Source organism: Schistocerca serialis, chromosome 3, assembly GCF_023864345.2.
Source record: "Schistocerca serialis cubense isolate TAMUIC-IGC-003099 chromosome 3, iqSchSeri2.2, whole genome shotgun sequence".
Lineage (NCBI taxonomy): Eukaryota > Metazoa > Arthropoda > Insecta > Orthoptera > Acrididae > Schistocerca > Schistocerca serialis.
Window position 1 is genome coordinate 345,162,279 of NC_064640.1, and position 12,769 is coordinate 345,175,047.

General features: G+C 37.4%; 1 protein-coding gene across 3 annotated transcripts in view; it reads right to left on the minus strand.

The window, feature by feature from the left end:
* Positions 1–600: 600 nt before the first annotated feature.
* Positions 601–12,769, minus strand: part of LOC126471610 (spindle assembly abnormal protein 6 homolog) — a 269,622-nt gene continuing 257,453 nt past the window's right edge. For all 3 annotated transcript variants that reach the window (XM_050099849.1, XM_050099848.1, XM_050099850.1), the window contains one exon: positions 601–999. In XM_050099849.1, the coding sequence (XP_049955806.1) occupies positions 861–999 (139 nt within the window). In that variant the 3' untranslated portion in view covers positions 601–860. The remainder of the gene's footprint in view (positions 1,000–12,769) is intronic.

A 12,769-nucleotide genomic window follows, 5' to 3' on the forward strand; every position in this document is an offset into this window, starting at 1 on the left:
CATTCTGCCGGAAATTTCCTTCCTGTATTTTTTGTTTGTATCATTGTACATGTGTTAATTCTTGTACTACTCCTATTTTGATGTCTTTTTCTTCACTTTACTTTTGTTTTTGTTCAAATTTTACGTTTTTATTTTCTCTGCAACTATTTCTGTATATTAACAGTACTTTTCCTGACAGCCATTGTTACATATTCTATGTAATTTGTATTTTGGCTCGTTCGACATGCTAGTACCTCACATGCATAAAAGAATCAACAGAAGATTTGTATAAATGAAATAAACAAAAAACCTCTGCCATACATTGTAAGTGCACTGCGGATTACAGAGATAGAGAAAAAGAAGTCAAAAAATGATATCGAATTTATGGCATACCAAAACCAGATGTACGATAACCAATGCACATCATGGTAATTAGAAATAGCTTAACAGCACTTGTGAATACCTACATTAGACAAATGATTAGCGAACTCTAGAGAAGTTTTCATAGAAGTAGTATTTGTGACATGTTGTTATTGTTTTAAAATGTATATATCAGTTTTGAATAAGAACGAAATATTTTGCTTTATGACTTAAGTTTATTGTACAAAAAATTATAGCCCATACAGGATAAAATTGTGCTGCATGTATGTAATCTCTCTCTCTCTCTCTCTCACACACACACACACACACACACACACACACACACACACAGTGTGCATGTGCCCACAGACATAATACATTATATAATCAATTAGCACAATCATCAGTATGAAACAAAGTAATGTTGTTAGAATTCATTACTACTTAACAAAAACAGTAAAATATCACAGATCTGAAACAGTCAGGTACTAGTTTTTTTTTATGTGCAAAGAATTTTTGACTTAAGTGGAATCACTCTTCTTCTTTGAAAAATATGAAGAAGCTGTGACTGCTGCTGATGTTGCTGCTGCTGACCCAATTGCACTTGGTTGTGTAGAAGACGATGTTGTAATAGATGCGATGTGGGGTACTGGTGGAGCCCTATGGACATGAGAACATATAAATATCTCACCTAATTAATTGTAGTACAAGAAACACTCTTATGCATGACATACGCTGTATCCAGCCTGCCAGTGTCATTTGGTTCTGAACTAGATACTAAGTTATTTTCTTTTGTGGTGCCCTCATCCTACCTGATGTTTGTTTGCAACAACCAATAAATAATTCTCTCACTGTCATAATTCCAATCACATTCAATAAAATTATATTATTTTCACAACATTGAAAAAATTCATAAATATCCTTTGCTCAGATTATATGTTACAAATTAGAATATTGTTATTGAACTTTCTAATGCATAGTTATTTGATAAAATTAAAAATGATCTGACTGCAATAAAGGCAACAACCAGTGGACAACTGTATATAACAACAGTTTCTATGCAATTGCAGCACATCTTATAGTTGCGAAGATTCAAAGTCAACTTCTACAGTGCTTTCATTCAGAAGAAAGGCACACCACAAAAATACTTCAAATCGGGTGAAGGCCGTTATCAACAAATATAATGTCAAGCTGCAAATCACTATCATAATAAAGGACAATGCTTCCGACATAAAATCAGCTGCAGCATTTTTGAATGTTCTACATGCCCCATATTTTGTACATTCTTTAAATCTTATAGTACATTCTTTAAATCTGTCAGTACAGAGAACTGTTGATGTGGTCAATAGCACTGTTATGTTTTTCAATAAGAGTTGATTTGGCTTAAGCAAACTTGGTGGTGAAGGGGGAAAAGAAAAAATGGAACCACGAATCACCAATCAATTATCGTCATAAAGGGTTGAAATTCTTCAATTTGGGAGGTGTTCGACAATATCAACAGTCAGCTCCAATATATTCACGACCTGGTATCTGCGGCAATTGTCAAATTAGGCAAATATTGATCAAGGCTTATTTTCCTAGAAGTAATTCCACTTGGGGCAGTGCAGATAACTGGTGCATACAATGATTCAGCAATTGGTTCTGAAAGTATTATGTACCCCAGCTGTGTCAGTGCCCTGTGAGCATATCTTTTCAAAAGGAAGACAAATGTGCACTAAGAAAAGAATCACAGCCAGTGAATAAAACTGTTCAACTTTTGTTTATAAATCTTAACATTAATTCTTTCCTCCTTTTTAGACATGTACGGTCACATTGATCGTAAACAACAGCTGTAGATAATTTCAAGAAACACAAAATTAATTTGAAATACAGGTTGGCTGTAACCAAACTTTGGCTGTTTGAGCCAATGTAGATTGAAAACTGTTTACTGTATGGGTACTCAATGTCACAGAAATGATGTTTGGATTATGTGCTCCAGGATTTGCGTTGTTCATAGTGTTAGTGTCATGACTTGCTGTTAAGTGCCAGTACTGGCACAGCGATGTAGGGTTGAAATGCAAGCATCAGTGTGCACTACAGCTGCAGTCAGTCAACATGGGCCTGGACAAGGTGAGCAGGGCTTTACCGATAAGACTGTTTTATCAAAACAGCAGCAATAGTTCTGCTGTTCTTCCCAAGTATTAACACATTAAAAGGATATGAAGAATATGAAGAGGACACCTTTCTGCACTAGTGTTGAAGATGATGATACAAGTTGGATAGAATTAACTGGCAATTTGGGAATTGCTCCCGTGAGAGGCCCACAATCAACTATGCCACAAATTGTTGAAGAAGTTACTATTGAACACTGGATGCAATGTGTCATCTTCAAGCAGTGCATGAGCTGTGTCATGATAGTTGAACATTCAACAGTTCACCATTTGGTAAGTGCTGTGAACAATTGTCAAGGAGTGCATGATCTGTGTCATGACAGTTGAACATTCAATAGTTCACCATTTGCTAAGTGCTGTGAACAATTGTGACATGATATATCTAGTGGGATTCCAGGCTGTTGTGGATGCAGATGGTCTTCTCATTGAGCAACATTTGTAACCTGGGATGTAAATCTGGTATACAATTACAGGGTGTATACGTGGACGAATAAAAAAAAATCCCGGAATTTTCCCGGATTTCCCGGTTAAAAATACACTTTCTCCGGGATGAAAATACACTTTTTCCGTGTTAAGTAACAGTATACTTTTCCTCAGAACTGTAAAACTTATCAATCCTTTCAATGGTTGTGGTTTTATACACCAGCGTAGAATTTCCCGGCACTTTAGAAAACGAAACTCAGGGGAAAACAAGTTTTGGAATGATGTCTGATGTTAAGCAACATGTACATTGCATATTTTCGTATTACGAAAGTATAAATTCGAATTCCACCAAAAACACCGCATGTTACTTTCTGAAGGATTGAAATTGAAATAGCGATGCACTTTTATAAGCCAGTTGTAGCTCATGTCAAGCGATCTCGCCATGAACCGATGACAGCGGATATTCAGAGCATAGGACACGTGATGTAGTCAGCCAATAGCAACATCAGTGTTAAGTAGCGCAAACAGACAGATAGGAAAAGGTAATGTTTTAAATTACTATACACAGTGTTGCTACAAGAAAAGAAAAGCTTTCACGTATAATGTTGGTATCTAAGATTAATAAGCTGCAAGAGAAGCTAAGCTTTCACAAATAATGTTGATCTTTTTTGCGCGTGTTACATCACACAAATGTGCCAGTAAAATTTTTAACAACGACATAAATGTCTGATCTTCTGAGCTCGAAAATATTCTAAATGGCCGTTCCTCAAAGATTTGATTTTTGAATGAGAGTCAAACACTCTGTGATTTAAGAAATTCATCGGACAGTCACGCACAGAGTTCATCTTGCGTAAAAAGAAATTTACTTTACTTGAAAATAACGGTTTTCAAACAACAATTCGGAATATTTTCCCACGACCTGTTACAAATAGATTCGTTTCAACAGTTGCACCAGATGACAGGTGTCGCCATGCTTGCGCAGCTACAATGACGCAGGAAGCCCGTACGTTCATATGTGTAAAACATTAATAGATCTTACATTATGTCATAAAAGAAACAAGACATTAGAGGATACTCCATGAGCATGAGATTTTTGTGAACCATACTAAAATGCATAATTCGGCTTAAAGTGCACATTTGTATGTCCAGATTCAGATGTAAATTTTCTTTGAGTACCAGTACCATATTATCTCATGTTTGGTTCTTTATTATGGCATAATACCATACGTGCTAGAAGATGAAAACGTAAACTTTAAATTCAGCGAACAGCTGAAACTAGCCAAACAGTGTGGAATTAAACACTTCATTTCAAATAAATTGGCTTCAGCAGAAAAGATAAATAACAGCCAAATTTCTGTATCAAAGCGACAAAAATAACTATTGTTCTGCAAGGCGATTAACGTTTGACGGTCAGAAAGGCGGAAACAAAACAAAATCTGAAACTAATAATATATTTTAGCCTTTCGTAATTATGTGAATGTATTTTAATTCACTTGATAGCTCCCGGCCACAGAAATCCGTTTTGTTTTCATCTGACACGAGAGCAATAAACGAAGAGGAAACAACAAAATCACTTAACGTACGTCACGTGGAGACTACCATCTCCCCACTACAACTCAGACTGCTCTGTGCATCAGGTCCAGATCTACGATATTTCCGAAACGGGACAATATTAGATAGTGGCGCTCCCCCTCCCTCGAGAGTTTGAAGTAGGACGCCAAAAATTACAAAAATCGACTTTTCAAAACTATCTTCACTTTGTAGCACATATCTTTCTGAAGAGCCTGACACATAAAACATATATGTTCGAGGGAACGTAAGACATGTTATTTGGTCTTAAAGTGTGCCGAAATGCAGTGCCAAGCCTCTTCCCACAGCATTCTTCCTTCGCACATCTCTGTATTTCGCTCTGTGGAATTCAAACGTGTAATATTTTGTAATGGGTGCAATCAAATTATATTCATGCCAGTGGAAATTAAAATATCCTGTAGTACCTCTCCTGCTCCCAATCAGCCAGTTTGACATCCTGCCCCCTCTTAAAAAAATCTCGCAATTAATACTGGATGGGATTATTTGTAACTGGCAGAACAAGAACTCTTCAGAAAATTTGCAGTCTTTACTGCCTATTAGCTGTTGTGTGTGGCATAAAATTAAATATATGATACACAAAACAAGTAAAGACAAGAGACAAGCAAGACAGTACACATTTCTTCAGTCCTTAAGTCCTAGCTTTTTTTCCTCTCTAATCTTGCCACAGCTTTATATGGCGTACTTTCCTTTCTGGGAAAGAATCTATTACTTCATCAAAGTTCACCAACGTTTTGCTATATCAAAAAAAGAAATGTCATTGTCTAATACTAGAAAAGCTGTTAATACAAACAGCACCCAAGACTGGTGTGGTTTCTCGAGCTGATTATGTGTATTTTGTCACTGTCTGCTAGATAAAACTAAATAGGCCTGCCTAATATTGCAGTAATTGTTACACACACCAAATAAACGAGACAGTTTTGGCACAAATGGTCATTTTTATAACACGACAGAATATAATACACGAAGTACCAATATCAAATGCCTATTAGGCCTACTACAAGCAGAAAGTTTTGTTAGGAAATAGTTTCACATTTCATTCATACACTCTAGCTTCTGAAGCATGAGATCTAAAAGTAGTAGTACGAAAATTTTATATAAATTTGGAATCGTCATATTCTTCCGTGATTTGTGTGAGTCCTCGTTTATTCTCCTTCCACGTTCTAACAAACAATCTTGTCATCACTAATTCTGTAACTATTCCTGCCAGTGTCAACATTTATTCTCTGGTTAACTTCACTAACCCCGCCACAATCGCTGGTTTAGTTATCCCGCATTTATTCTCCGGTTAGGCGTCATTACGTGTACGTACAACGCGTTTTCCACGCTACTCCCAGAATAGAACTTTAGCGGCTGCTAGCCAAGGATTGTTAGCTGTTTTTTCTACTCTGGTAGTCTGAATATATCGAATTCGCTAGTAGTTATTACAGCGCTGATCATTTGCAAACCCAGTCAACCACATAAACAGCGATTGTCATTCACCCTTTCGGCTTTATTCTGTTCAGCTTGTAATAGACCATTCACCCTTTCGGCTTTATTCCGTTCAGCTTGTAATAGACCAGTCCCCTTTCGTCTGCAGGAAAGTTTATTTCTAGATGCGACGGGGATTCCCCTGGCAGAGACATCACGTACACTCTGCACGCATTTAAAAATCAACTTACGATTCATTCAGAAATCAACTTAGAATTTGATCAAAGATGTTCAAAAACCAACAGGGATGCGAACAAAATCATATGAGTAATCGATAGACCAATGGGCACTGGATGTTTGGCGCTTTGTGAAACAAGGTCTTTTTCCTCAATAATACTAATTTGCCCCCCCCCCCCCCCCCCCCCCCCGAAAACTGCCGCCCGGGGAAGATACCCTAGTTTGCGCCCACCCCCTAGTTCCAGGCCTGTTGCACATACGTGAATCTGGCAGTTTAGGCGCACCAGTAAAATTTTTCCGGATAGCATCTGGCTGCTTGCTGTTATTGCTTATACAGCTAACTGCCACACTTCCGTAGCCAGAAGAGGGGGAAGGTACTACTCATACGCGACTCATCTGCCCATGCACATAAGCTCGCTCGCAACCACTCCAACGAATTTAATGCAAACAGTTGTGACATCACGCTCATCAGAGGCAATTTGTTGTTATGAAACACAGCATAGTCTTCCTAAAGCCTTTGACACATTTTGCTGTTGGCAGACGCTTGTATGAGCACTGTGTTTTGTTCTTGTATATGGTGCATTTCCTTAGCAACTTAAGTTTTATTTTCGTTTTTTTCTTCTCTCGTTCGCGTTTTATTGTTGCAGTATTATTCTGCAGTTACAAAATACAGTAATATTCTTTGTTAGAGTATTGGTTCTTACCAGTCAAAGTTACAAAAATTTAACTGAAAACTAAAAAATGAAAAATTTCCATAATTCTAAAAAATACCCGGGTTTTTCCCGGTTTCTCCAGGATGAAAAAATACCCGGGTTTTTCCTGGATGTCCCGGGTCGTATACACCCTGAATTAACAAATGTTACCCCTTTCATGTGGAAATTAGATTGTGTTTCTTTCAATGTTCCACAAGGTTTCACTGTCCTATATCACTCTTGGCATTTGTGGTTAATAATATAGGCTCTTGAAAGAAAAGTTCACATTTACTCAGTGGACACTCAACAGAAAGCTATGTGTTATTTCACTGAAATGGATTTACTGTCTGATTTAGATCTTAGTGGGTTGGCGTAAAGTGGGAGTGCGGGCAATGAAGGTTAATTTGGACATCACTTCTTTACACACTGTACAGAGAAGTGGGCACTGTTCAGAAGTTATCAGTTTCTGTAGGCTTCTAAAACAAATTTAAGGCTCTTATGTGGCATATCCCTTTCGTTCTGTTCAGGAGTTACTCAAAGTGTTCAAATGTGTGTGAAATCTTATGGGACTTAACTGCTAAGGTCATCAGTCCAAGTTGGTTTATTCATTTATAAGGAGTATTCAGTTTCATTATAAACAGTTAAGAAATGATCAGATGAATTCAGATGTACCATATTTCTTTTAGACGTCCAATGTGAAGGCTGTGCCAAAGGCACACCACAAATGGAAACATCAAGAAAGAATATTATATTGCATTATTGTTTGTTACAACTGAACAAAACAGCTGACAATAGAGATTTATCAGAAGAAAGATTATGTTATTTTTGCAAGAAGAATTATGTATGAGTAAATTTCCTGTTATACGGGAGCCAATTTTGTTGAATTCAAAGGCAAATGAGGATATATTTCCCAGCATAATTTGGATCATAAAAAAACCAATTTAGTCAGCAGATTTGTTACTATGGGTGAGGTGTGGACCTCCAATTTCTCACCAGAAACAGCCGTATTTAAAGCAACTGGTGAGCGCTGGTGGTATTGCCTTAGAAAGGGTGAAGTCGGAGTCATCTATGAGAATATTATGCCCAGCATTTCGCAGGATGCAAATGAAAGTACTGACAGACACTGCTCTTCAAAGACTACTTGCATTTTCCTTGCTACAAGTGGACAGGCATGACCTTCTGAAATATAGACAATGAAGTGACCAGAAGGAGAGATGTAACCTATAATTAAAAAACTTCCCCAACATACATTTTGCTGCTCAGCCAGCCCACAATATTAATGAGTCAACAATGGGGGTTGTATCTATACATCGCAGTCCAGTGCATCAACATTCTGCATTTGTCCACTATATGGTTCATCAATGCAGGCTGCCAGACTGCAGTCACCACAGTAGCTTCTAACACACAAGGCCATCACTGTAAGATAGAGTCAAGTAACAGTCATCCATACAAAATACATTTTGACACTCAGAATGTGAGTGAAGGTGTCCATATGTCCATTGTGGCCTGAAAAGTTTATGTTTTCTGGGCAGTGGAAACAAAAAAGGTATGTTTATCATCTGTACAGAATCCCTATTTGCTTTAGCTACACATGCATCATACATTGCAAAATGTAAAATACCACGGCATGATAAATCCACATCCTCAAGAACAATCATTCCAGTCATTTCAAACTTTCTGCATGTTTATGTCATGCCTTTTTCATTGACAACATATACTGACACTTACTGTCAAGCTCCAAATTTCTTTTATGATTTCTTGATGGGTGAATTTGATCTAACACTGATTATAAAAACATAATTTATTTAACTGGATATTACTACAGACCTAATGCAATGACTTTTTTAAATCACTAAAGATCCCAATTGGTGATATTTTACATTTAAAATTTTTATTATTAGCTCAATGACTCAACAAAGCACAGCAGCCATTCTGACATCCACATGGCGATTGAATTAAGTAAACCATTATTATGCAGGTTCACATCTACTCTGGAGTACACTATCTTTTTAAAAATCTTAGAGTTATTTAGTTACATGTTCCATAGATCATTTGAATGATTCATTTATTAAGTGATGAGGAATGAGGCAGTTTACAGGATATCTACACACATTTAGTATTAACATTAATCAACACATTTGTTAGTCCTACCCATGCCACTACACTTCAAGCTAGGGCATTTCTTTTATTTTTATTTAAAGGCTTCAAGTTTTTAAACAGAAATCTGTCCATGGAATTGAAGGAGTTGTCCAGGAGAAATTATTTTATGTTAGGTTTAAGACTTGCTTTGCTACCTGGAAAGCATTTTATGTCATTGGACAACAGATAAAACATTTTTGTTACTGCATACAGAACTCCTTTCTGAACCACTGACAACTTTATTAATAGGTAATAAAGGTGATTCTTTTCTGTAGTGTTGTAGGTATGGACATCACTATTCTTCTTAAATTGTGGTGGATTATTTATGATGAATTTTTTTCCACCAATATATGTATTGTGATGGTACAGTTAAAAGGTCTATCTCCTTGAAGAGGTACCTACATAACATCTGTCGATGAACACTGCATATTATTCTTACTGCTTACTTTTGTGCAATTGATACGTTCTTCCGAAGTGCTAAGTTACTCCAGAACATTATTCCATGTGAAATTTTTGAGTGGAAATATGAAAATATGTCAGGAGGTTGATTCATTTGTTTCTAAAATTAGCAATTATATGAAGAGCAAAAGTAACTGGACTTAACTGTTTGAGCAGTTCAGTAATATACTTCTTCCAGTTCATGTTTCTATCAATATGCACACCCAAAAATTGAATAGGAGTGGACTCAAAATGGAACCCTGTGGGACTCCCTTTGTAATTTCTACCATGTCACTAAAATTTGCTACCTTTCCAACATTATTTGAGTTGTTCAGCACAACCTTTTGCATTATCTTTGTTAAGTATGGTTTGAATCAGTTGTGTGTAAAGCCATCAATTCCATAAAACTTAACTTTCTCAAAGATAGTAACATGTTCTTAGCAATTACAGATCTTACAAAGATCACAAAAAAATTATGGTTTATGGCTTGTAATATTTGGTGAGTGACAGTAGAACGATGTGCTAAGTAAATTCTTCCTACTAAACGTGAGGCTACACTTTAGTACATTACTTTTTCATATATTTCAGAAACAGACGTCATTAAGTAAATTGGATGATGATTATTTAAGAGCTGCTTATTACCTCTATTACAAAGATATTTAACAGTTGCATATTTTCATCAGTCTGGAAAAATTCCCTGCACCAGTGATGCATACATGTATCACTATAGACATCACTTATTAATTTACAACAACTTTTCAGAACTGTATTTAAAATTACATGAACACTGTACATCAGTGACACACTTATGAAAACAGTGTTTGGTGGGGAAGGACAGCATGTGAAGGGCTGCATACTCTTATCTGTCACCAGGCAAGGTCTCTTGTATCACTGACACAGCTGATCTACACCTAAACCAACATTCTGCAAGCCACCTGATGGTGTGGGGCAGAGTTTACTTCTGGTATCACTATCTCATCTCCCCACCCCCCTCCATTCCTAGTGTCAACTGTCAATTACTGCATCATTCATCAATCCTCTGCTGGTCTTCCTGCAGTTACCGACAATCTTCTGATGTAGTTACCTTCTTATAGACAAGTGCATCATCTGCAAACAGCCTAGTGGAATTTCCAATGTTATCTGCTAAATAATTTATGTATATTGTAAACATTAATGGTCCTATCACATTTCATTAGGATACTTCTGAATTTATCTTTACATCTGTCCATTTTGGTCTATCAAGAGCAACATTTTGTGTTCTAGCTGCAAGAAAGCCTTGACTCCGGTGAGAAATTAAGTCCAGTACTTGGTAAACCCATATTTTTTCATTAAACAACAGTGCAGGGCTGTATTAAATGCTGTCCTGAATTTATGGAACATGGCATCCATCACTGTGGATCTTGTGGAGGAACAGAGTGAGCAGAGTTTTATAAGCTCTGTTTGTGAAATCCATGTTGGTTTTTATAGAGAAGATTTTCATTCTCCAGAAGTATTGTAATACATAAGCATGAAACATACTCCATCACTCTACAACAGATTGATGACAGAAATATAGGGCTATAATTATGTATATCCATCCTATAACCATTCTTGAAAATGGGAATGATCCGAGTTTTTATCCAGTAGCTAGGTACCCTTTGTTGCTCCCGTGACGTATGACAAACAGCTGCCAGAAGTGGAGCAAGTTCTTTCACATGATCTCTGAGAGAGTTACTTTTATCTCCTCTGGTCCTGATACCTATACACCAATAAGAGACTGTAGTTGCTTTTCTATTCCATAATCACTTATCTATTCCAGCTCCCACATTACAACGGCTTGTAAACCCTCTGTGTTGTTTAACATTCACTTCAACCTGTTACTCTTTGCAGCTTCACAATACAGATCAAATGTGAGATGCTGGCTGGGCGGAACTTACAAGAGTTGTTTTGCCTTTGAATGAGTTATATTTTCTGGAGGGGAAACTATGATGTTATTAACCAATATATCAGGAAGGTGATTTATTTATTCTCTTCCAAAACTCAGCTTAATTGAATATCATACTTTTGTTGAGGTAGTGTAATGATTTCTTCACTATTTTCAAAAATATCTCTCTCTCTCTCTCTCTCTCTCTCTCTCTCTCTCTCTCTCTCTCTCCAGCTGTATGAAATACTGTTACATTTCCTGCAGATTGGATATTTCTAAGCCTTCACTGTGTCATCCACCTGTTCCTCAATGCACATTAGCAATAGCTATTCCACTACTGAAAAGATTATCTCCTAAAATGAGTCAGATTCTGCAACGGGCACCAACATCAGATTATGAAAGATCTCTGTCGCATTGTCCACACGCTCATGGATCCTGTCTTGCATCCATTTTTGTGGCTATGGCTTGCATATTACTTTCTGTACAGGAAGGATTCACACATGGAAATGCTCACTGGAATGCAAGTCATTTACCAATAACCTATAACACAGCAACAATTGAGGCTTATGAGCATATTGTGAGCTTTGTGGTGGCGAAGGGTCACAATGTGATGTGAAAGCAGATCCTCTGAAACTTGACCACATAGGCCAATGTTGGAGGAGACGTATAGCCCACTGTGTGCACAGACATCTTCAAGGAGAAATGGTCAGAGATGTTCTTGAATGAAGTCTCTAAGAAACTGACTGTCAACACGTTTGTGAGGAGTGAGGGGATTAGACATATCACACTTACTATGTGTGGAACATGAAATTATACAGCTATAGTTTGTAGTGTAGTGTTAAAGGTGATTGGTGAGCATTCTTCATTCACTGGCAAACCATAGCAATTCATCCTTTATGATTTCACCACAGAGACCACCCTTTCTGTAACCCTTCAGCACAGGTGAATCGGAGGGCTTAAAAAGTATGTCTTGTAGGCTTATGCAGATAGGTTTTGCCTGTATTAGCACCTTAACCTCAAATTTATGCAAATACTGTAACCACTTAAATTGTATTTTTCAGAGAGGTTTCACATTGCCTTCATCATTCATCGTGGTTGTGACAAACGAGGGGGGGGGGGGGGGGGGAAAGCAGAGGGGGGGGGGGGGGTGAAGGGTGTAGATTGCTCAGGTACCTACTCTACAGCCATACTGAGGAGACACTTTCTGTTTTCAATCATTGTAGTGCTAAGGGTGATGGGTGAGTACTTTTAATTCACTGACAACCATAACAACTCCACCCTGCGCAATTTCATAACAGAGGCCATCCTCCTCGGAACTCGTGTAACCCCCGAAGCATAGGTCACAAGTTTTGTGAAACCAAGAAACTTAGCCAGGTTACAGAAAACTTAGATCAGCTATGCATGGACTTTGAGAAGGAAGATTAGGTAATTATAGTTGGGGGAGCGGGAAA